This window comes from Suncus etruscus, chromosome 17 (genome assembly GCF_024139225.1).
Source record: "Suncus etruscus isolate mSunEtr1 chromosome 17, mSunEtr1.pri.cur, whole genome shotgun sequence".
NCBI lineage: Eukaryota > Metazoa > Chordata > Mammalia > Eulipotyphla > Soricidae > Suncus > Suncus etruscus.
In genome coordinates, this window is record NC_064864.1 from 62,802,630 (window position 1) to 62,824,930 (window position 22,301).

A 22,301-nucleotide genomic window follows, 5' to 3' on the forward strand; every position below is an offset into this window, starting at 1 on the left:
AAATGCTACTTGGGAAAAAATGACCAGTTACAACTGCTGAAACTTTTAGAATATCTTTTTACAGTTCCTGGGTACATATGTGGCAGCTTCTGAGCATTTTATTTGCAGGTGATTGTATATCTACCTGACAGGGTAGACTAGCTGCTTCATGTTCCAGGAACTATTTTGACCTAAGGCTTGTAACTACCCATGTTCATAAGCTTTTCTTTGTCTGATTCTTGCATAATGCAATAAGATTTACATGGAAGGACTTAATGCCTCAGACATGTGACTTTTTATTGCTATGTGGTAAGAGGAAGAAAAATAAAAAACAATAAATAGTTTAAGCTATATTCTATGAACATTTAAAAATCGAGAGGCTAAGGACACTTGTGGATTAGATTGCTCACCACTTTCCATTGTGGAGTCACAAAATGCAAGCTTACAATACTTTATATTACAAAGACTAGGTAGAGTTAAATGGTCATAGTTAGCTATATGTGCACATAAATTTCCTCATATCCATTGGCACAGTTGAAATGATAGTAATAAAATTAACATGATATAGTATCTAGATATACTGCTAGGTACTATTCATATACTAAGTGATTACTTATCATTTATTAGTAATAAGTAAACATATAAATAACCTAGGTCACTGCTAATTAGTGGCAGAACCAGAATTTGGATACACATGTTGGGACTTGGATCAGATGATAGCCACTACTGGGTTCCACTCCCACACATACAATCACCGGAAGAGCCATGTTCACTGGTTAACTCAGTGTAGAGTTGAACAGGGTCTTTTTTGCATGAAGTGGACATTTGCTTTTAGAAATGGTGTAAGGAAAAAGCACTCAGTTAATAAGTCTAGTGTGGCATAAACCCAAACAATCCTCGCTGCTTTTTGTAAAAAAAAAAAACAACAACAACAACAAAAAAAACTTGTTTCTGATCAAAACATCAACTTCAAAGAAGACCATCAACAACACCCTGTCAGCCACAGGAGTCATAAGAAGAAGAGCCAGGCTACCCCCGCCCACACACACACACACATTTACACATTTGAGTGCCCACACTCAGGAACAGTCTTCTTACCAGCCTTAGCTAATTCTGATTACTGACCAGTTGGGAACACTCTTTCTGCCTTCTTTTTCTTTTATGGAGGGTGTGTAGAGTGGGGGGTGGGGTGGTGTTTTGGCCACATGTTACAGTGCTCAGGGGTTACTCCTGGTTCTGAGCTCAAAAATTACTCCTGGCAGTTCCAGCGGATGCTGGGGATTGAATCTGGATCAACCATGTGCAAGGCAGATTCCCTTGCCACTGTGCTTGGTGCCAGATTTCCTCTTTTTTCTTTTTGTCTTTGAAGGATTGTTGCCTTTCTTCCTGAGTTTTGAATGTCTGTCTTCAATTCACCCAGGAAGAATTAACCCTGGAAACCCTGTGCCCTGCCACCCACCCCTAAACTTTATTCTGCCCGAGTTGTGCTGTGTAATTTTCAGGTCATAAGTAATAAAGATGCTTTTTTTTTTTCAAAGTTTCCTGATTGTTATTGCTGTTGTGTATCTTGTAATCATAATAAGAACCCCTAAGTACTGGTCCACTTGTAATTTTGGCTTAAAAGAATTTACCCAGGAGCATGCCCTCCCTTGGAGTCCAGGTGATTGGCTTCAGGCATTTCTAAACAATAGCTTGATTTGGCAACACACAGAGAGCTCCACAAAACTTTTGGTTTGGAACACACACACACACACACACACACACACACACACACACACACACACACACAGCCACATTTTGAAATGTTATCTAGCATCCCAAGGCCGTGAAATTACTTTCAAGACTGAATCAGTTTATGACAAACCAAAATATTACTAATGGTGAAACAGTAAAACCTCTGAAGTTTTAATTAGAAAACATAAGACACGCCCCACTAACTACACCTCTTAGTCTGGAGCCACAAGTTCAGGCTCCTGCACTTTGCAGGATATAGGAATTAAAGGCAGTGTTCCCTGCTCTTTTGAAGCATAAATATTGCGCACTGTCATTTGGAATAGAACAGCTTACTAGTTTATACTGAGGTGATGTTATAAGCAGAAATCATCGAGAAGAGCTTATGTGATTAAAGATAAATCAATATAGATGTTCGGAATTTTGATCGTGACTCTCCTATTGTTCGGCACATCCACAGGTAAGAATCATCTTTTATAATGTTCCTTTAAAAATAATGAATATATTCACATCTAAAGTGTAAGTGATACAGACTTGAAGTATTTGTATTTTTGTTTGTCATAAAAAAAAATGCATCAAGTTGGCTATGCTGAATGAGCATGTGAAAAGCATTTGCTTTCCAGTAAATGGAAAGGTCAAGATGCTTTGATAGTGGTTGCCCAGTTCGGCCTTTCACTTGCCTTTCTGATCTTGGTCGGGTACCATACCCATACAAGTCTCAACTCTTTTTTTTCTGGGTGGTGTGTGAACATAACTGTAACTGTGAGCATAGGGAAATATTTTAGACTTTAGTACCCAATCCACAGTCGATGCCTAATAGATGTTTGACTGAATAATTAATGCTGTTGGAATGTCCACACTGACTTTTTTTTCTTTTAGGTCATGATTTTGTGGAAGGGTGTTGGTTTGTGGACATTTCTTATACAAATATAACTTAATGAATTAGCTTTATATTCATTGATTTATATACTCTCTAGACTGTGGGCTCCTTATACATTGCCTATGTCATAGCTATTGATTTTCTCTTTTTATATAACTCTGGTGAGATATGAAATCTAAAAGCACAGTGGTACTTGATATTTTTTAAGCAAAATGGAATAAAAAGGGATGTGGCCTGGTAAGTAGAGCACTTGGGGTGTCTGTGTATGTGCTGGGGGCACAGGGGGATCTGGATTCTATTCTTGGAGATGGGGAGAAAAAAAGAATCAAATGTTTTTCTATGATTTTCCTTCCCTTCCCTCTTCCCTCCAGTTTTCCATGATGGGATGAAAAAGGAAAGGTCTGGCAGTAAAAATGAGTTGATTGTGTAGGGAGCTTTGCTCTATTTTCCATGATTCTGCTATCCCAGGAAAGAAGTTAGACGAATAATTCTACAATAATTGAGACCTCCTTGATCACTTTCTCTTCTCAGAGATCTCCTCCCTCCAGTCTGCTTCCACTTTGATGCCTCTTCTCACAGATTGCCCCTCAACTCAAAATGCTCTTTGAACAAGAATATTGTTCCACCTTTTATTGAAGGCTCACCACCAATTATGCTTAGTGGTCCTCGCTGTTTGTACTGGGTGGGAAAGAACCACGTGGTGCTGGGGAATAGAGGATAGAAAGAACCCGGGTCTTTGAGTCATATTTCCAGACTCTACACTTTTGGGGGTGGGGGCTTTTGGGCTAAACCTGGTGGTGGCTCAGGGATTACTCCTTGCTCTTCACTCAGGGATTATTCATGGTGGTGCTCAGGGGACTACATGGATGCCAGCGATTGAACCTGAGTTGATCACATGCAAGGAAAATGCCTACCCATTGTTGCTATTGGTCCAGCCCTGGACTATACATCTTAAAAATTGTTTTGTTATGTTTGAAGGACCAAACTCAGCAGTGCTCCTGTACACTTACTCCTGGATGCATGCTCAGGAATCACTCCTGGCAGGGCTCAAATACCATATGTGGTGTGGTGGATTAAAGTCAGGTTGGCTGCATGCAAGGCAAGCTCATTACCTGCTATACTTTCTCTCCAGCACCTCTACACTTTGAAAAAAAAATCAACAAATACCATAGCCCAGTCTCTATCAGACACTTTTAGAAGCTCTGGAGACACCCTTGTGATTGATTAGGTTTTTCTGGAATCTGTCAGAAATATTAGCTTTTCAATAGGGAGCGACTTCTGTTTGGAAGCTCATTGAATCAAGCACCAATTGCAAAATGTCAGATGCCTAAGAACTGGATGCAAATGGATTCTGTTATAATTTTAATAGCTATAATACAGGAAATAATATACATGTGGTATAGGCTCCATTTTTCATTATGGCAACTGTATAATGGATTTCCACAGATGTATATGTACTTATATATATGCAGATATACATATATAAATGTTATGCAGCTCTGTATTTTATTTGAAACATCTTGGGTAGTGTCCAATTCTTAGTGTTTGTATCAGACTTCTCTGCTTCTCTGGCTTCATTTGAACCATAATTATTCTTAAATCCAATACCTGCCTGTGTTGTACCTATTCCTGTACAGCTCAAGGTATCTGGAAGGAAACGTGCTCTTACTGTCCCACTGTGAATTCATAGTTGCTAAACTAAAGAGGGCCCAACAATGCCAAATTATCCTTGTCTCCTTTCCTCATTCAACTTTCCTGTACTTGGGTTTCTGTATCTCTCTAGCTTGCATTTGAACCTCCAATAATCCATTTGAGGACCCTGACTCTTGTTTCAGTAAGAGAATAGAAACAAAGAGCAAAGACGTCTCCAGGGCTCTTTTATCCCTACACACAACTGTCTTCTTTCTTTCCCACACAAGGGCTATTCCTGCTCCCTACAGTGGAAAAGACTATAGTTCTACTGGCCTGCTCACAGACAGGGCTCAGCAATACATGCTTCTTCGTCTTTTTCATCCCCAGTTTTTCTCATGTTCACTGGATCATTCTGAGCAACATGAAAATACATTTCCATCTGAAAAGATCTATTTCTGAGCGGTCTCTATGATTTTCCTTTTACTTCTACCATTCTTTCTAGAACTCACTCCAACCTGTCTTTTGTACTTACATGTCACAGGATCTGTTGATAAACCTGAAGTTAACTGTCCATCTCTAATTGGGCCTGGTGGTACCTGGCATTCTTGAATATAGAAGATTCTAGTTTGACTTCTAAGATGCTACAATATCTTCAATTCCTCCTAATTGTCTGGCCACTTCTTGGCTATCTTTGCCAGGTCCCCTTCATCTTCCTTACTCTTCCAGCACTCAGCCTTAGGACCATCCTTGTTTCCCCGCAGTCACTCCTTTAGTGATCTCATGCCTACTCATAGCTTTAAATACTACATGATGTCCAAAGCCAAATCTGCTGAACTTCACTCTGGAATCCTGTCTCCTGTATTTCTCAGCCACTGTGATCTCTCCAGGGAGGGCTATGTGCATAAATTCTGCACGATCAAAATGAGGCTTTCCACCAATACCCTGAAAATCCGTTCCAACATTTCTACACCTCCCCATCTCATTCTGGCAATTCTAGTCTTTCAGGTATAGCAGCCCAAAGTCTTGATGTCACCCTTGACTTTTCTTTCTGTCACACTTCACAGCCCATTACTCAGCAAATAGACATGGCTGTCTGGTTCCTCCTTTGACGCCCCAGTTCCTCTCACCATACAGCCCTGCTGTCACTATGACTTGAGGTGACATCATCTCTCAGATAGTTTCGAACAAGAAGTCCTGAACTGTCTCTTGATCCTCTGCTTTTGATCTGTTTTAATCCTCTCTTAACACAGAGACCATCCCACTGGGTCCTTTTTACTCTTTAGGCCTCTCAATGGGTTCCCAAAATGTCTTCCTTAACCTTTAACCTCAAAGTTGTCCTTCTAATGTGCTTCCAGGCACCCCTGGTTTCCCTTTGGATTCTCTCTCATCCCTTCACCATATCTTTCTCTGGGGCCAGTTGTGCTCCAGTATTCAGCTGGCTTGGGGATTCAGAAAGAGACCAGGGTAAGGTTACTATAGAGAAGAACTCAGGCTGCTCTTTGTAACCAACATGTGTGGGATTTAGTAGAAAAATAGATGAAGATGGGCAGTAAAGCCAGATGTAAAATATGTTTATGTATGATTGTGTATCCTGAGGTCAGTTTGGACTGCCAAGTGGATTTGATGCAAACTACAAACCAAATCAAATTAAAACAAAACTCAAAAGACCAAATCTCACTTTCCTCAACCTGGAGATTCCTAAATTTGAAATTGTAGCCAAAGGCTGTGGAAGAGAGTCTCCCCATCACTGGTCTGGGCTGCCCCTTCATTCTGCTCCCTGTTCAGGCATGTTCCTCCCACAGTTCTGACTTACCTTCCCCTCTAATCCCCTTGGTCTGTATTAGGGTCATCTTTCCAGCTGCACTGGGGGTATGTGGAAAACCAACCTCCCTCTACCTGTAACTATCTGGACAGTCTCCACTTTAACACAAGCCTGGAGTTCTTTCTTTAATTCAAGTCACACCCCCCATAACTCTGTTCCATGGGGGCTGGAATCATCTCCCCACTAGTGGGAATGTGTCTGGGCCTTGTCACTCTGATCAGCATTTCTTAACTGAATTATTCTAGTTTCCAGATTTTGCTGTCATATATATATATATATATATATATATTCCTTAACAGAGGATAACTAGCTTTATGTAATGTCCTATATTTCAGAGACTTATTTGGGGAAAATTTTAGGTCAGTGAAGAAATAAAGCATTTCAACTGCAAAATAAATTAAAAAATAATGACTCCAAAGATAAAGGAACCAGAGGAACAATTACTTGTAAAGGAGGAATTTAATTAATAAAAGTAAAAATAGAGGTTTATGCATGAGAACAGGGAAAAGCAATATTCACTGAAAATATGTTGATTACCTAGTCAAACTAAAAAATACTAAAATTAAACCAATATATTACTATATTAAATATTAAATGAACATTATATTTACTTAACAATATATTGATTAAATATAAAATTAATCATAATATACTTTATATAAAATAGTCAAAGAAATCCCAGCTAGATGAACATTTAAAAGTGAAATATGGCATCTCAGCAAAGTATCTTCAAGAATTATATAGTGGTCAGGTCCTGGTTTAATCATTTTCTCTCTAAATAAAAAAAAGTCTGTGGCATGTGAAAAACATAGAATAACATCTTGTTCTATAGAGAAACAAAGAAAGGTCAAGACAATAGGAAAGATGACAAACCCTTGATCATGGGTCACAAAATCAGATAACCCAACAACAGAGGGAGCAACAATGAAGACCAAATGGGAGGTGAGAGGGACAGTGTTCAAGGATCTTGGACTCTTTAGTGGGGCTGAGGTGCATTCGTATCATTTATGTTAATGCTAGTATAACCATATGACTTCAACTATATTTCAAAGTAAACATTAAGCTGAGAAGCTTCTGCACCTCAAAAGAAATAGCACCCAGGATACAAAAGCCCCCAACTGAGTGGGAGAAACTATTCACCCAATACCCATCACACAAGGGGCTAATCTCCAAAATATACAAGGCACTGACAGAAATTTACAAGAAAAAAACATCTAATCCCATCAAAAAATGGGGAGAAGAAATGGACAGACACTTTGACAAAGAAGAAATACAAATGGCCAAAAGACACATGAAAAAATGCTCCACATCACTAGTCATCAGGGAGATGCAAATCAAAACAACTATGAGGTACCACCTCACACCCCAGAGATTGGCACACATCACAAAGAATGAGAACAAGCAATGTTGGCTGGGATGTGGAGAGAAAGGAACTCTTATCCACTGCTGGTGGGAATGCCGTCTAGTTCAACCTTTATGGAAAGCGATATGGAGATTCCTCCAAAAACTGGAAATCGAGCTTTAATATGACCCAGCTATATCACTCCTAGGAATATACCCTAGGAACACAAAAATACAGTACAAAAACCCCTTCCTTACACCTATATTCATTGCAGCACTATTTACCATAGCAAGACTCTGGAAACAACCAAGATGCCCTTCAACAGACGAATGGCTAAAGAAACTGTGGTACATATACACAAAGGAATATTATGCAGCTGTCAAGAGAGTCATGAAATTTTCCTATACATGGATGTACATGGAATCTATTATGCTGAGTGAAATAAGTCAGAGAGAGAGAGAGAGAGAGAAAGATGCAGAATGGTCTCACTCATCTATGAGTTTTAAGAAAAATGAAAGACATTCTTGCAATAATAACTTTCAGACACAAAAGAGAAAAGAGCTGGAAGTTACACTTCACCTCATGAAGCTCACCACAAAGAGTGATGAGTTTAGTTAGAGAAATACCTATGTTTTGAACTATCCTAATAATGAGAATGTACTAGGGAAATAGAAAGCCTGTGTAGAGTACAGGCAGGGGTTGGCTGGAGAGGAGGGAGATTTGGAACATTGGTGATGGGAATGTTGCACTGGTGATGGGTGGTGTTCTTTACATGACTGAAACCCAAACACAATCATGTATGTAATAAAGTTGTTTAAATAAAAAAATAAAAAAAAGAACAAAAGAAGAGTGAAACAACAAAAATGTGAGACTAAATGAATAAAGGACCATTTTTCCCTCTGAGGCAAAGTAAAATATGCATAAGAAAAGCGTAAGTCAGGCTGGGAAAATCTACACCCGCCCAGTGATTCCCGACTGTGAGTGTTGCCTGTGTTTGTTTTTCCACTGTCCTGTCTCCGAAACCTTGGGAGTGGGCCGAAAAGTCCCCAGAAAAATAGCACTCCCAGAGGCTCACTCAAGGGCAGGAGCACCAAAGAACTGTGTCAGACCATGAAAACCAGCTATCCACAGTATTCTGCAGAAAGGAAGGTCGCCTGTTTCTGACGTCAGGCTGGGAAAATCTACCCCCGCCCAGTGATTCCAGACTATGAGTGTTGCCTGTGTGTGTGTTTTTCCATTGTCCTGTCTCTGAAACCTCTTGGGAGTGGGCCGAAAAGTCCCCAGAAAAATAGCACTCCCAGAGGCTCCAAAAGAGTGCGGCCACTCCGCTTTGCTTTGCAGCGTGCACTCTTTCTACCCAATGAACCCCACCACAACACGCAGAAAAAATCACACTACAAGCAGGAAAATGGGGAAACCTCGCAGGCAATCAACATGCACAGAGAATGAAGATGATAGCTTGGATGACCTAAAAAACTTCGACCATGTAATTAACCTCTCAGACAAGGAGTTTAGAATAGCAAGATGGAAGATGTTTGTAGAACTCAGAGAAAGCATAGATTGATCTGAACAAAACACAAAGACAAAAATCAGAAAATTCCAAACTGAAATAATAGATCTGAGAAACACGATAGCTGAACTGAAAAACTCAGTAGATGGCCTCGCCAGCAGGATAAAAGCAGCTGAGGACAGAATCTGCATGCTGGAAGATGAGATGCAGAAAAACTCAACACAGCAGAAGAAATTGGAAAAGAACCTTAAGACAAACGATCAGGCAATGGAAAAAGTACTCAAGGAATGTGAACAGATGAAAATAGAAGTCTCTGATAAACTCAACAGAAACAACATAAGAATCATTGGAGTCTCAGAGACCCAGGTAAGAGATCTCCAGGAAGAATCAACTGTCAAAGACATTATCAAAGAGATACTCCCAGAGTTAAAGACTACATGCAATCAAATCCTGCATGCCTGAAGAGTACCAGCTAAAAGAGACCCAAAGAAAAACACCCCAAGACACATCCTCGTTGCAATGACAAATCCCATAGATAGAGATAGAATACTGAAAGCAGCAAGATCAAAAAGAGAAATTACATTCAAAGGAGCATCCCTAAGACATACAGCAGACATGTCACAAGAAACTCTCAAGGCCAGAAGACAGTGGTGAGATATTGGGACAAGACTGAATGAAATAGATGCCTCACCGAGAAAACTGCACCCTGCCCAACTCAAGTTCAGGTTTGAAGGAAGGATACATAGTTTCATGGATAAACAACAGCTCAGAAACTTCACAGATGAAAAACCAGCTTTAAAGGAAAAACTGAAAGGTCTACTTTAAGACAAGAGAGACCAACAAACACAGCAAACTTATTTACAAAGATGACATTAAATCCTATGACAATCATCTCCCTCAATGCCAATGGACTAAATTCACCAATTAAAAGACAAAGTGGCAAAATGGGTCAAAAAGATGAATCCAACCTTCTGCTGTTTAAAAAAACACACCTGAATAGTCAGAACAAACATAGACTAAAATCAAAGGCTGGAGGAAAATTATCCAATCAAACACACCCTTACAAAAGCTGGGGTGGCCATATTATTATCTGATGACACCAACTTTATACTCAGAAAAGTTGTAAGGGACAAAGATGGACACTATGTACTAATCAAGGGATATGTGCAACAGGAAGAAATCAGACTATTAAACATATATACACCCAATGAGAGACCAGAAAATTATTTAATACAATTACTGACAAATCTGAAAGAAGACATCAATAATAACACAATAATTGTGGGAGACCTCAACAGGGCATTGTCAACACTTGATAGATCAACCAGACTGAAACCCAACAAAAACATACTAACCCTGAAAAGAGTAATAGAATAAAGAGGACTAGTAGATATATATAGGACACTCCACCCCAAAAAACCTGGATACACATTCTTCTCCAATGTACATGAGTCATTCTCCAGGATAGACCACATGCTGACACATAAAACATACCTTCATAAAATCAAGAGGATAGAAATCTTGCAGGCTACTTTTGCTGACTCCAAGGCTCTGAAATTAGATGTGAACTACAAAGCCACACAGAAGAAAAACTTTAAGAATTGGAAATTAAACACCCTGCTACTGAACAACCAGTGGGTCTGAGATGAAATCAAAAAGGAAAGCAAAACTTTCCTGGAAACAAATGATAATGAAGACACAAACTGCCAGAATCTATGGGGCACAGCAAAAATGGTCCTGAGAGGAAAATTTATAGCTTTGCAAGCATGCATCAGGAAGGAAGAAGGGGCATACCTAAATAACTTAATGACGCAGCTCATAAAATTAGAAAATGACCAAAAAAAGGAACCAAAAATAGTGAGACAGAAGGAAATAACAAAACTGAAAGCAGAAATCAATGAAGTGGAAAACCAAAAAACAATTCGAAAGATCAACGAAAGCAGAAGTTGGTTCTTTGAAAAAATAAACAAGATTGATAGGTCATTGGCAAAACTCACAAAGAAAGAGAAAGAGAGAAACTTGATAACCCGTATTAGAAATGACTAGGGAGAAATCACAACAGAAACTGCAGAGATCCAAAGGGTAATTAGAGACTACTTTGAGAATCTTTATGCTACTAAACATGAGAACCTAGAAGAAAATGGATAAATTCTTGGACACTTATAACCTTCCACAATTAAGTAAGGAGGATATAGCATGTCTAAACACCCCATCACTACTGAGGAAATTGAAACTGTAATCAAACATCTGCCTAAAAAGAAAATCCCAGGCCCAGATGTATTTACTAATGAATTCTTTCAAACCGTTCAAGAGGAGCTACTACCAATCCTAGCCAGGCTCTTCCATGAAATTGAAAAAACGAGAACACTCCCAAACAGCTTTTATGAAGCCAACATCACCTTGATACCAAAACCAAACAGAGATGCTGCCAAAAAAGAAAATTACAGACCAATATCCCTGATGAATGCAGATGCAAAGATCTTCAACAAAATCCTGGCAAATAGGATCCAATGCATCATCAAGAAGATCATACAATACGACCAAGTAGGTTTCATCCCAGGAATGCAAGGATGGTTTAACATCCATAAATCTATCAATATCATGCACAACATCAACAACAACAAAAAATAAAAATCACAAGATCATATCAATAGATGCAGAGAAAGCATTTGATAAGGTCCAACACCCATTCTTGATCAAAACTCTGAACAAGATGGGAATGGAAGGAACCTTTCTCAATCTAGTTGAAGCCATCTACCACAAGCCAATGACAAATATTATCCTCAATGGAGAAAAACTAAAAGCCTTTCCTCTAAATTCTGGTACAAGACAAGGTGGTCCGCTCTCACCATTCCTCTTCAGCATAGTACTGGAAGTGCTTGCTATAGCGATCAGGCAAGAAAAAGATATCAAGGGAATCCAGATAGGAAAGGAAGAAGTCAAGTTCTCACTGTTTGCAGATGACTTGATACTCTACTTTGAAAACCCTAAAGACTTTACCAAAAAGCTTCTAGTAACAATAGACTCATATATCAAGGTGGCAGGCTACAAAATTAACACACAGAAATCAATGGCCTTTTTATACACTAATAATGATAGGGAAGAGATGGACATCAAGAAGGTAATCCCATTCACATTAGTGCCACACAAACTCAAATATCTTGGAGTCAATTTGACTAAAGACGTGAAGGACCTATACAAAGAAAACTATAAAGTCCTGCTCCAAGAAATAAGAGAGGACACACGGAAATGGAAACACATACCCTGCTCATGGATTGGCAGGATTAACATAATTAAAATGGCAATACTCCCCAAAGCATTGTACAGATTTAATGTGATCCCTCTAAAGATATCCATGACATTCTTCAAAGAAGTGAATCAAACACTTATGAAGTTCATCTGGAACAATAAACACTCTCGAATAGCTAAAGCACTCCTAGGGAAAAGCAGTATGGGAGGCATTACTTTCCCCAACTTTAAACTGTACTACAAAGCAATAGTTATCAAACCAGCATGGTATTGGAATAAAGATAGACCCTCAGATCAGTGGAATAGGCTTGAGTTCTCAGACAATGTTCCCCAGACATACAGTCACCTAATTTTTGACAAGGGAGCAAGAAATCCTAAGTGGAGCAGGGAAAACCTCTTCAACAATGGTGCTGGCAGAACGAACTGGTTTGCCACTTGCAGAAAAGCGAACATAGACCCCCAGTTAACATCATGTACGAAGGTAAAATCCAAATGAATTAAAGACCTTGATATCAGACCGAATACCATAAGGTATATAGAACAACACGCAAGTAAAACACTCCATGACATTGAAACTAAAGGCATCTTCAAGGAGGAAACTGCACTTTCCAAACAAGTGGAAGCAGAGATCAACAGATGGGAATACATTAAGATGAGAAGCTTCTGCACCTCAAAAGAAATAGTGCCCAGGATACAAGAGCCACCCACAGTGTGGGAAAAACTATTCACCCAATACCCATCAGATAAAGGGCCAATATCCAAAATATACAGGGCACTGACAGAACTTTACAAGAAAAAAACATCTAATCCCATCAAAAAATGGGGAGAAGAAATGAACAGACACTTTGACAAAGAAGAAATACAAATGGCCAAAAGACACATGAAAAAATGCTCCACATCACTGATCATCAGGGAGATGCAAATCAAAACAATGATGAGATACCACCTCACACCCCAGAGAATGGCACACATCACAAAGAATGAGAACAATCGGTGCTGGCGGGGAGGTGGAGAGAAAGGAAGTCTTATCCACTGCTGGTGGGAATGCTGTCTAGTCCAACCTCTATGAAAAGTGATATGGAGATTCCTACAAAAACTAGAAATTGAGCTCCCATATGATCCAGCTATATCAATCCTAGGAATATACCCTAGGAACACAAGAACACAATACAAAAACCACTTCCTCACACCTATGTTTATCGCAGCACTATTCACAATAGCCAGGCTCTGGAAACAACCAAGATGCCCTTCAACAGATGAATGGCTAAAGAAACCATGGTACATATACACAATGGAATATTATGCAGCCATCAGGAGAGATGAAGTCATGAAATTTTCCTATACATGGATGTCCATGGCGTCTATTATGCTGAGTGAAATAAGTCAGAGGGAGAGAGAGATGCAGAATAGACTCACTCATCTATGGGTTTTAAGAAAAATAAAAGTCATCTTTGCAACAATCCTCAGAGACAATGAGAGGAGGGCTGAAACTTCCAGCTCACTTCATGAAGCTCACCACGAAGAGTGGTGAGAGCAGTTATAGAAATAACTACACTGAGAACTACCATAATCATGTGAATGAATGAGGGAACTGGAAAGCCTGTCTAGAGTACAGGTGGGGGTGGGGTGGGATGGAGGGAGATTTGGGACATTGGTGGTGGGAATGTTGCACTGGTGAAGGGGGGGTGTTCTTTATATGACTGAAACCTAATCACAATCATATTTGTAATCAAGATGTTTAAATAAATAAAAAATACTAAAAAAAAAAAGAAAGAAAAGCATAAGTCAGGGCCAGAGAGATAACACAGTGGCCTTTGCCTTGCAAGAAGCCTATTCAGGACCTAAGGTGGTTGGTTTGAATCCTGGCATCCCATATGGTCCCCCGAGCCTGCCAGGAGCTATTTCTGAGCAGATAGCCAGGAGTAACCCCTGAGCACTGCTGGGTATCGCCCAAAAACGAAAGAAAGAAAGAAAGAAAGAAAGAAAGAAGAAGAAGAAAGAAAGAAAGAAAGAAAGAAAGAAAGAAGAGAAAGAAAGAAAGAAGAAAGAAAGAAAGAAAGAAAGAAAGAAAGAAATAGAGAGAAAGAGAGAGAGATAGAGAAAGAAAGAAAGAAAGAAAGAAAGAAAGAAAGAAGAAAGAAAGAAAGAAAGAAAGAAAGAAAGAAAGAAAGAGAGAAAGAAAGAAAGAAAGAGAGAAAGAAAGAGAGAGAAAGAAAGAGAGAAAGAGAGAAAGAAAGAAAGAAAGAAAGAAAGAAAGAGAAAGAAAGAAAGAAAGAAAGAGAGAGAAAGAAAGAGAGAAAGAGAGAAAGAAAGAAGAAAGAAAGAAAGAAAGAAAGAAAGAAAGAAAGAAAGAAAGAAAGAAAGAAAGAAAGAAAGAAAAGAAAAAAGAAAAGAAAAGCATAAATCCTGAAACTACAATATAACTTGTAAATTTGTCATCAGTAAGATAAAGAAAATGTTAGAAAAAATGTAGAGGATGAAGACCTTAGCCATAGAAGGACAGAGGTCAGAAATGCACTAAAAGGGACATTCAAGTATTTAATCCTGTTTGTGTAATTAAAGTCATGAATTTGGAAATGATGAATTTGCATACAACATGTCCATCTACATGTAACATTTCCATCTGTACATTTTTCCAGAGTGGTTATAGTACTGGTTCCTGTTATTTATTCTCCTCTAAAAGAGGCTTCTACTGCTCCCACCCTTGACCCCTGCCTCCCACCCCATCCTGACATCCTAAAACATGGCAGAGGGGTTAGATTCAGAGTTCTGGACGTTTGGGGAGGAGCTGAGAGATAGAGAAGAGCAGGAGTAGGTGGCTACTGAGCCTTATAGCACTTTTTTCAGAACTTCATCCCCAATTTTCAGCATTGTCTGCTTTGCTAGGGCTGGGGTGCAGCAAACACAGTTCACCCTTCTGGCCATTCCAGAGTCATGAGAGGAGCACCGAGTTTCTGAGAGACAGAGAAGGGTTCCATTTTTTCAAATTTCTCCTAGCTCGTCAACTTTTTTAGCAATAAGTTTTCTCTGTGGTGCAAACTCTCATTCTAGCAGAATCTGGTCTGGTCTGCTCTTTCCCCAGTCCTTCCAGACCCAGATACAGAATGCCTCTTCAGAAGTGCTTCCAGAGGCTGTGAGCAGGCCTGGATTCACAGCTTGTCTCTAGAACATAGCACTCCCTCCTATAGTCTTCCCAGCTCCTTTCCACATTTCTACCAGAAGCTTTTCCCTGATCTTCCACCCCTAACACCAGGCAGCTCCCCTAGGCCTTCCATTCTCCAGCCTATGGCTCCCAGAAGCCCATCCAAAAAGACTCACAGTCTGTAGAGCCAATGCTGTGATACGCTGCTCCATCTTGGTTGGACCGGGGGGAAGGTGAGTTATTTCCTAATATATTAATGCAGTGACTAAGATATTGCATGAGACTTTAGCTGAAACATTGTCATACAACTGAATCATTTAGATACAGAGGAAACCACCCAAATTTCAGGCAAGTGTAAAGGTAGGTCCCGCTAGGGAGATTAGGTTCGGGAACAGCTAGGAGATGTTGTTACTCATTTCTGAATGCATTTGTTTTGTTTTGGGACCACACTCAGTGGTGTCCAGGGATTATTTCATTTTCAGTGCTTAGGGGGATCACTCCCAGGGTGCTCAGGGAACCTAGCAGTGCTGATAACAGAAATCAGACCCCCACAATTACTCCAGCCCTTTGAACTATCATTGCCTTGCCTTGCTATTTATTTGTTTTCATCAACAAATCTTGATTTGGATGATGATGATGATGATGAGGAGGAGGAGGAGGAGGAGGAGGAGGAGGAGGAAAGGAGATAATTTTTAAAGAATTTTGAGCCAGACTTCATTTGTTTCACTTAAAGGCTAATTTCAGCGAACACTTAAAGTTGGAGGCACAGACTGCTGGGGACTGGGCTTCCACAAGTTGTCACTTCTTCTTTCTGCTGCAGGGAAAGAAGTGTGTTATGAAAGGGTGGGCTGCTTCAAAGATGGCTACCCATGGACCCACACTTGGTCACGCCCACTGGCTGGCTTGCCCTGGCCTCCAGAGAAGATAGGCACACGCTTTCTGCTCTACACCCAACAGAACCCTGACACCTATCAGGTAAGGGAGTGGCTGCTCCACACACACTGTCTAGAAAAGACGAGCAGCTTTGGCCAGAGAGGACATGGGTGCAGTCATGTGATTGGCTATTGGATGAATTCTTCCCTCCTTCTTTCCCTCCTTTCTTCTTTCGTTCTTTCCTTCCTTCCTTCTTTCATCCTTTCTTCCTTTTTCCTTCCTCTATCTTTCCTTTCTCTCTCCTCCATTCTTTTCATCCTTCCTTCCTTTTTCTTCCCTCTCTTCCTTTCTCCTTCCACTCCCATTCTGTACACCCTACCTTCTTTCTTGTCCTGTGTTCAGGAGACTGTATGCAGTGCCAGAGCTCACCTGTGTGAGCACCTTAACACCCATACTTTTTCTGGTCACCAGAAGAATCTCTGAGTATATATATATATATATATTTTTTTTTAAGCCATGCCTAATGGTGCTCAGGCTCTGAGTTCAGGAATTTCTCCTGGTGATCGATTGCTCAGGGGACCATACGGAATGCCAAGGATCAAACCCGGTCAGTTGCATGCAAGGTGAACTTCCTACCCACTGTGCTATCACTTCTTCCCCTTTATGAATATTTTCACATAAAGATTGCCCTGACTAGGATGTTTCTCATGGGTAAAAATCTGTTGTTTTCTTCAATTAATATATGTACATATTTGGGCTTCCTGTATCAGTGCTTGAAGACCCTAAGACCACTCCTCACAATACTTGGTCAGCTGGGCTGCACCCGGGCCTGTTGAGCAGCCACTGGTGCCCTGATGCTCACCCTCTGTAACACTCAGGGGCAGGGATTGAATCTAAGCCCTGGTGCATACTATTCATTGGCCAGGACCCCTAAGTTCCCAGTCCCATGAATATAGACACTGAGACTGTTGCAGCTGTACAACTGTGACCAAACTGTGCTCTCCTTGTGACAAGGACATGTCCCCCAGCAAGGAGTTGGGGAACTAGTTGGTTATATTCACAGTATACAATTTCAAATTCACTTCTTGTGCTGCACCAACCAACCATTTCTAGGGTTTGGAAGTCACTGTGGCTAATGGTGACTGTCTTGGGCTGTTTCCACTGTTCCCGAAAGCTGCCTCTGATGGTGCGCCAAACTCAGGGAACCAGCCCCGATGTGAGCACAGGAGCCTGAAATTCTGGTGCAATAGATGATATACTCATGATATGTCCCCACATGCTGCTAGGAACAGGGACCCACACTCCTCACTGCAGAAACCCAGCTCACAGTTCACTAGGTTCAATAAAGCAGACCCTTGGGGCTAGAGAGATAGCATGTCTGCCTTGCACACGGCCGACCTGGGTTTTATCCCCAGCATCCCATATGGTCCCACAAGCCTTCTAGGAGTGACTTCTGTGCACAGAGCCAGGAGTAGCCCCTGAGCACCATTAGGTGTGGCTAAATACCCAAATAAATAGATAAATAAATAAACAAATAAACCTGACCCAGTGATGACCTAGGTGCAAGGGTCATGTGATTCCAGCTTCAGGAGGTGCCTGCAAAGAGTCAAGTGCATCAGTGCAGGAAGAACAATGGTCACCAGTGACTGGGGAGGGGATCCAGAAGTGATGTTACTTCATGTTAAGGGACAGATTTTTGTGTGGGAGTGTTGAAACTTTTTAGATAGTACAGTTGTAAAGATCACATACTGCTGAATAATGGTGCTGCTAAATGGCCTACAGAGAATAGTAATGACGCTTAGGCACACCCCATCTGTCTGACTAAGAATCCCTGCTCTCCTGAATGGAAATGGGGGGGGGTGTCTTCAAGTTCTGTTCTGGTCTCAGACTTCCAATCTCAACCTTCCATCCTTCCAAAACTGGTCTATCCTTTATCTTTTACATTTACTCTTATAGAGCACAGGCAATTCCTGAGCTGGGCTCTTACACCAGCTCAGAGCTCATTGGAGATATATTTCCTCAGAAAGGCCCTAAGCTCATGTTCTTCATGTGTGCACTGCCTCCTGGCATGTCAGTGAGACGTGTAGTGCATGACAAACCAGATCTGCATGGCATGGGGCCTTGAGGAAGCCTCAGGGTTTGCTGTCATCTTGTTCCTTGAGAACAAGAAAGACACTGAAGGAGTCAGGGCATGGCACTGATAAGAGGAACTTCCTCAGAGGCCACCTGTGTCTGGCTATTCCCGTCTTGGTCAAGGAGAAAGCACAGGCAAATGGAGCCAGGGGAATGTGGCTCAATGAACATGTCCTAGGGAGGGTCACGGGTCTCCACCACTGCCCATCAGCCAGGAGAGAATCAACCCACTTTCCTCAGACCCGATACTCTGTACCCTGTGACTCATTTACTTCTGGGGATAATGCAGTTCTTATGACTGTAGTTTCAGTGTCTGCAGCCTGTAGTCACTGCCAGAACATGCCTGACTGGTGACTGTTTTGAAACTTGCCAGGAATAAGATATTCTAGAAAGGGAGTTAGCTTCTTTGGGTAGGTAGACGAGGCTGCTTCCCAACCACCACTCAGGCTCCCTGAGAGCTCTAGGAAATGGGGGATCAGAGATAAGAGCTCCCACCAAATAGTCACTCCCATTTTTTATTTTCTGGGGAGGAGGCACACCTGGTTGTGTTCAGACTTTAATTCTGGCTTTATACTCAGGAATGAGTCCTAACAGGGTTTGGGGTGCCAGGAATTGAACCTGTGTCTGCTTTGTGCCAAGCAAGTACACAACCCACTGTACTATCCTTCCAGCTCTGAGGGGTGGCCCTTTAAATTGTCCTTTTCTGGGCAGTGCACTTTCCCCCAGCCACCTTCATGCTCTTACTTACAGCAACAGGCCCAGAGACCTGTTGGCTGCAGTCAGCCTTATGAGGGTGCCATTTTCAAGGGGTGTTCTTGTGAAACAGAAAGTAAACCCGGCTCTTCCTTCCTGCCTTCTTCAGTTCATTTCCCTTGTGATTAAGCTCCTCAGTAGCTCCTGTGGCAGTGGAGGACACTGGGATGGTCCAGGCCCTAGATCATTGTGTTGAGGCCTGCTAGGGTTCATTTGGTCAAACTATTCCCATGATATGACAAGACTCTTTCTATTAAATCTTTTCTCCAAATTAGCTGCTTATTTTGTTAGGGGCTACTCTGACTCTGGAATAATCCTGGGTTGTTTTGGGGGCCCAAATGGAACAACAGCAGTATTGCAAGGTAAGGGAACACCTCACTTACTGTTCTCTCTGTGTCTCTGTCTCTGTCTCTGCCTCTCTGTCTATCTCTGTCTCTGTCTCTCCCTCTTTCTCCAATATATTTTTTTTGTTTTTGTTTTTGTTTTTGGGTCACACCCGGCAGTGCTCAGGGATTACTCCTGGCTCTATGCTCAGAAATCGCTCCTGGCAGGCTCAGGGGATCATATGGGATGCCTGGATTCAAACCACCGTCCTCTGCATGCAAGGTAAACACACTACCTCCATGTTATCTCTCTGGCCCCATATTATATTTTTCTTTTGGGTGTAGAAATAAGACTCATAAGGGTTTAAGGGACTCCTGCTGGAGCTAGAAGGAGCATCTGGATTCTTTTAAATACAGCAGCAGACACATGTTTACACCTGGGTTTCACTCTTTTGTAGATGAGTGCTTCCTACAAAGTCCCAGGGAATGTGTTTAAACCACCTCAGCAGCAAAGCCTGCATCTGCACCAGATGCTGTGAGGATAGAAATCTGAGCAGATCACAGCCCAGGGTCCAGCTGCTCAGACACAAATGACACTGGGGGAGACTAACTGGGTTTGCGGTCCTGAGCCAGGCTTCATGAGCTACAGCACGTGGGTTCAAGGGACCTGCCACCTCCTTATGCCCCTACCAACTTGATGAAATCACTGCCCATCTTCCAGCAATCCAAGGGTGAAGTTATTTCTTCTCTACACTGCTTGGTACGATTTTCTGTGCAAGGCTGTGTGGGTTAGCTTCATTATCATTACTGTGTCAACCAACTTATGTTCTCATAATTGTCTGCTTACGATTCTGGAGACACTTTAACTAGCTAGAAAATGGTGCAATTCATAGTCTATTACCATTAAACACAAGTGGCTAAAGGGCTCTTGGCTTCATTGCATAAATATCTAAAATGTTGCTTTCTGGTTATAGGGTTCCCTCTTGGTGTGCCACTTGCTATTTGTGGATTTGTGTCTTCTCAATAAAATCACTTATGTTTGTGCATTTTAATTTTGTTCTTAGAACAAAACCACTTAAGTTCACAGTATCATAAAATGGCTTTGAGTTTTCTTGTAAAGTGGGTTCAACCACCTATAAAGGCTACAAATATATAAAGTAGTCACATAAAATTTTCTTTAATACACTTCAGTATTTCATGGGGGAGATTCTAACTTCTACGTTTTGGTCACAAAGTGAAGTAGGCCATCTATTTTGCTTTCCTTGTCACGTAGTTCTAGGTCTCTACATATGTCTCTGAAATTATGCAGAAATTATGCAGAAAACAGAGAAGTGCTATACCTGTTGACTAAAATTCTAACTGACTCTGACTCAGCATTGTCTTCCAAACTTTGCCTGTAAAACCAGTCACATTTATTTCCTTTGCTCACGATTACATTTGTCTAGTGAATTCTATAATGACATTCATATCTTTGGTACTTTTGCCATAGATAGCAGGAAATATCTCATCAGGGAAACTCTCTTAAAAGGTTACTATGACACATAAGTTTGTGGTAGAAATTAAAAAGGCAGAGTATTTTTTAAATGATATTATTGTTGCTGTTAAGTGAATGCATAGACCCCCAAGTCCCCGCTTAAGTGTAGCAGCTTCCTAGTTATTTGAAACACTACTCTTAACACATGTGTAAAGTGATTGATTTTCTAGCTTAACTTGTTCAGAGAATATTAAAATGCTAGGTTGAAGGCCAGAGCTATAGAGATAGCATGGAGGTAAAGCATTTGCCTTGCAAGCAGAAGGACGGTGGTTCGAATCCCAATGTCCCATATGGTCCCGAGCCTGCCAGGAGCCATTTCTGAGTGTAGAGCCAGGAGTGGCTCCTGAGTGCTGCCGGGTGTGACCCAAAAACCAAATAATAATAATAATAATAATAATAATAATAAAATAAATAAATAAATAAATGCTAGGTTGAGGGCCGGAGCAATAGCACAGTAGGTAGGGTGTTTCTTTGTACACAGCCACCTGGGTTCAATCTTCAGCATGCCATATGGTCCCCGAGCCTTCCAGGAGCAATTTCTGAGCACAGAGCCAGGAGCAACCCCTGAAAACTGCTAGGTGTGTCCCCAAAACAAAAACAAACAAACAAACAAAGCTAGGTTTAAATTTAGCTGTCTTACTTGGCCTTTTACTATTAGCATGGTATACTGAAGTAGATCCCTTTGAGAAGGCAGCTAGATGTAAAAATGTAACATTATCAGTTTTCATAAACATGATTAAATAAAAAATTATTTTAATTGCTCACCCCCTAAGTTGTGTCCTTTTGAACCATTATTTGGTCTTAATCTTTCATCACTTAAACAGGAGATCAGTGCGGTTAATGATTCGACGATCTCACATTCAAACTTTGACCCAGACCACATCACCCGGATCAACATAGCTGGCTGGAAAACAGATGGAAGATGGCAGCGAGACATGTGTAATGTAAGATGTGATGAAGGTTTTTTTTCACACTGGAATGAAAGCTTTGCTTTTATTGTGAATGTGCATATGTGTATTCATGGGAACCCTCCCCTAGGATTCACACAGTCCATGTTCCAAGGCCTCAGATGAGTGATTGAAGCCTCATTGGTCTTCATTTACTCTGAATTGCACAGATTGTGATTAAAACTTATTATTGTCATTATTCTTTGGTAAAGCCTTCCCTTTGACAAAAGATTGAATAGTATGATCAATTTCTTATTTAACTGAAGGGGAATTTTTTTTACCCAAGTTGACTTTATAAAATTAATGTTTCTCTATTATACTCAAGATGAATAGACCTGCTAACATAAATGAGCAATGTTTTATTTAATAAGGTAGGGAATTCAAGGTATCTGATCCCTTGCATGGTTCTTCTATTTCCTAGCTCTGTGGTAGTGTCTGAGTTGGATCTTCT

General features: G+C 40.9%; 1 protein-coding gene across 1 annotated transcript in view; it reads left to right on the forward strand.

Annotated features, from left to right (window-relative positions):
- PNLIPRP3 (pancreatic lipase related protein 3) overlaps window positions 1-22,301 on the forward strand; it is a 53,115-nt gene that overhangs the window by 12,083 nt on the left and 18,731 nt on the right. Inside the window, exons 3-8 of the mRNA XM_049790439.1 lie at window positions 2,122-2,170; window positions 4,984-5,227; window positions 5,824-6,007; window positions 15,228-15,464; window positions 16,045-16,262; window positions 21,728-21,847. Coding sequence (XP_049646396.1) covers window positions 2,122-2,170; window positions 4,984-5,227; window positions 5,824-6,007; window positions 15,228-15,464; window positions 16,045-16,262; window positions 21,728-21,847 — 1,052 coding nt within the window. The remainder of the gene's footprint in view (window positions 1-2,121; window positions 2,171-4,983; window positions 5,228-5,823; window positions 6,008-15,227; window positions 15,465-16,044; window positions 16,263-21,727; window positions 21,848-22,301) is intronic.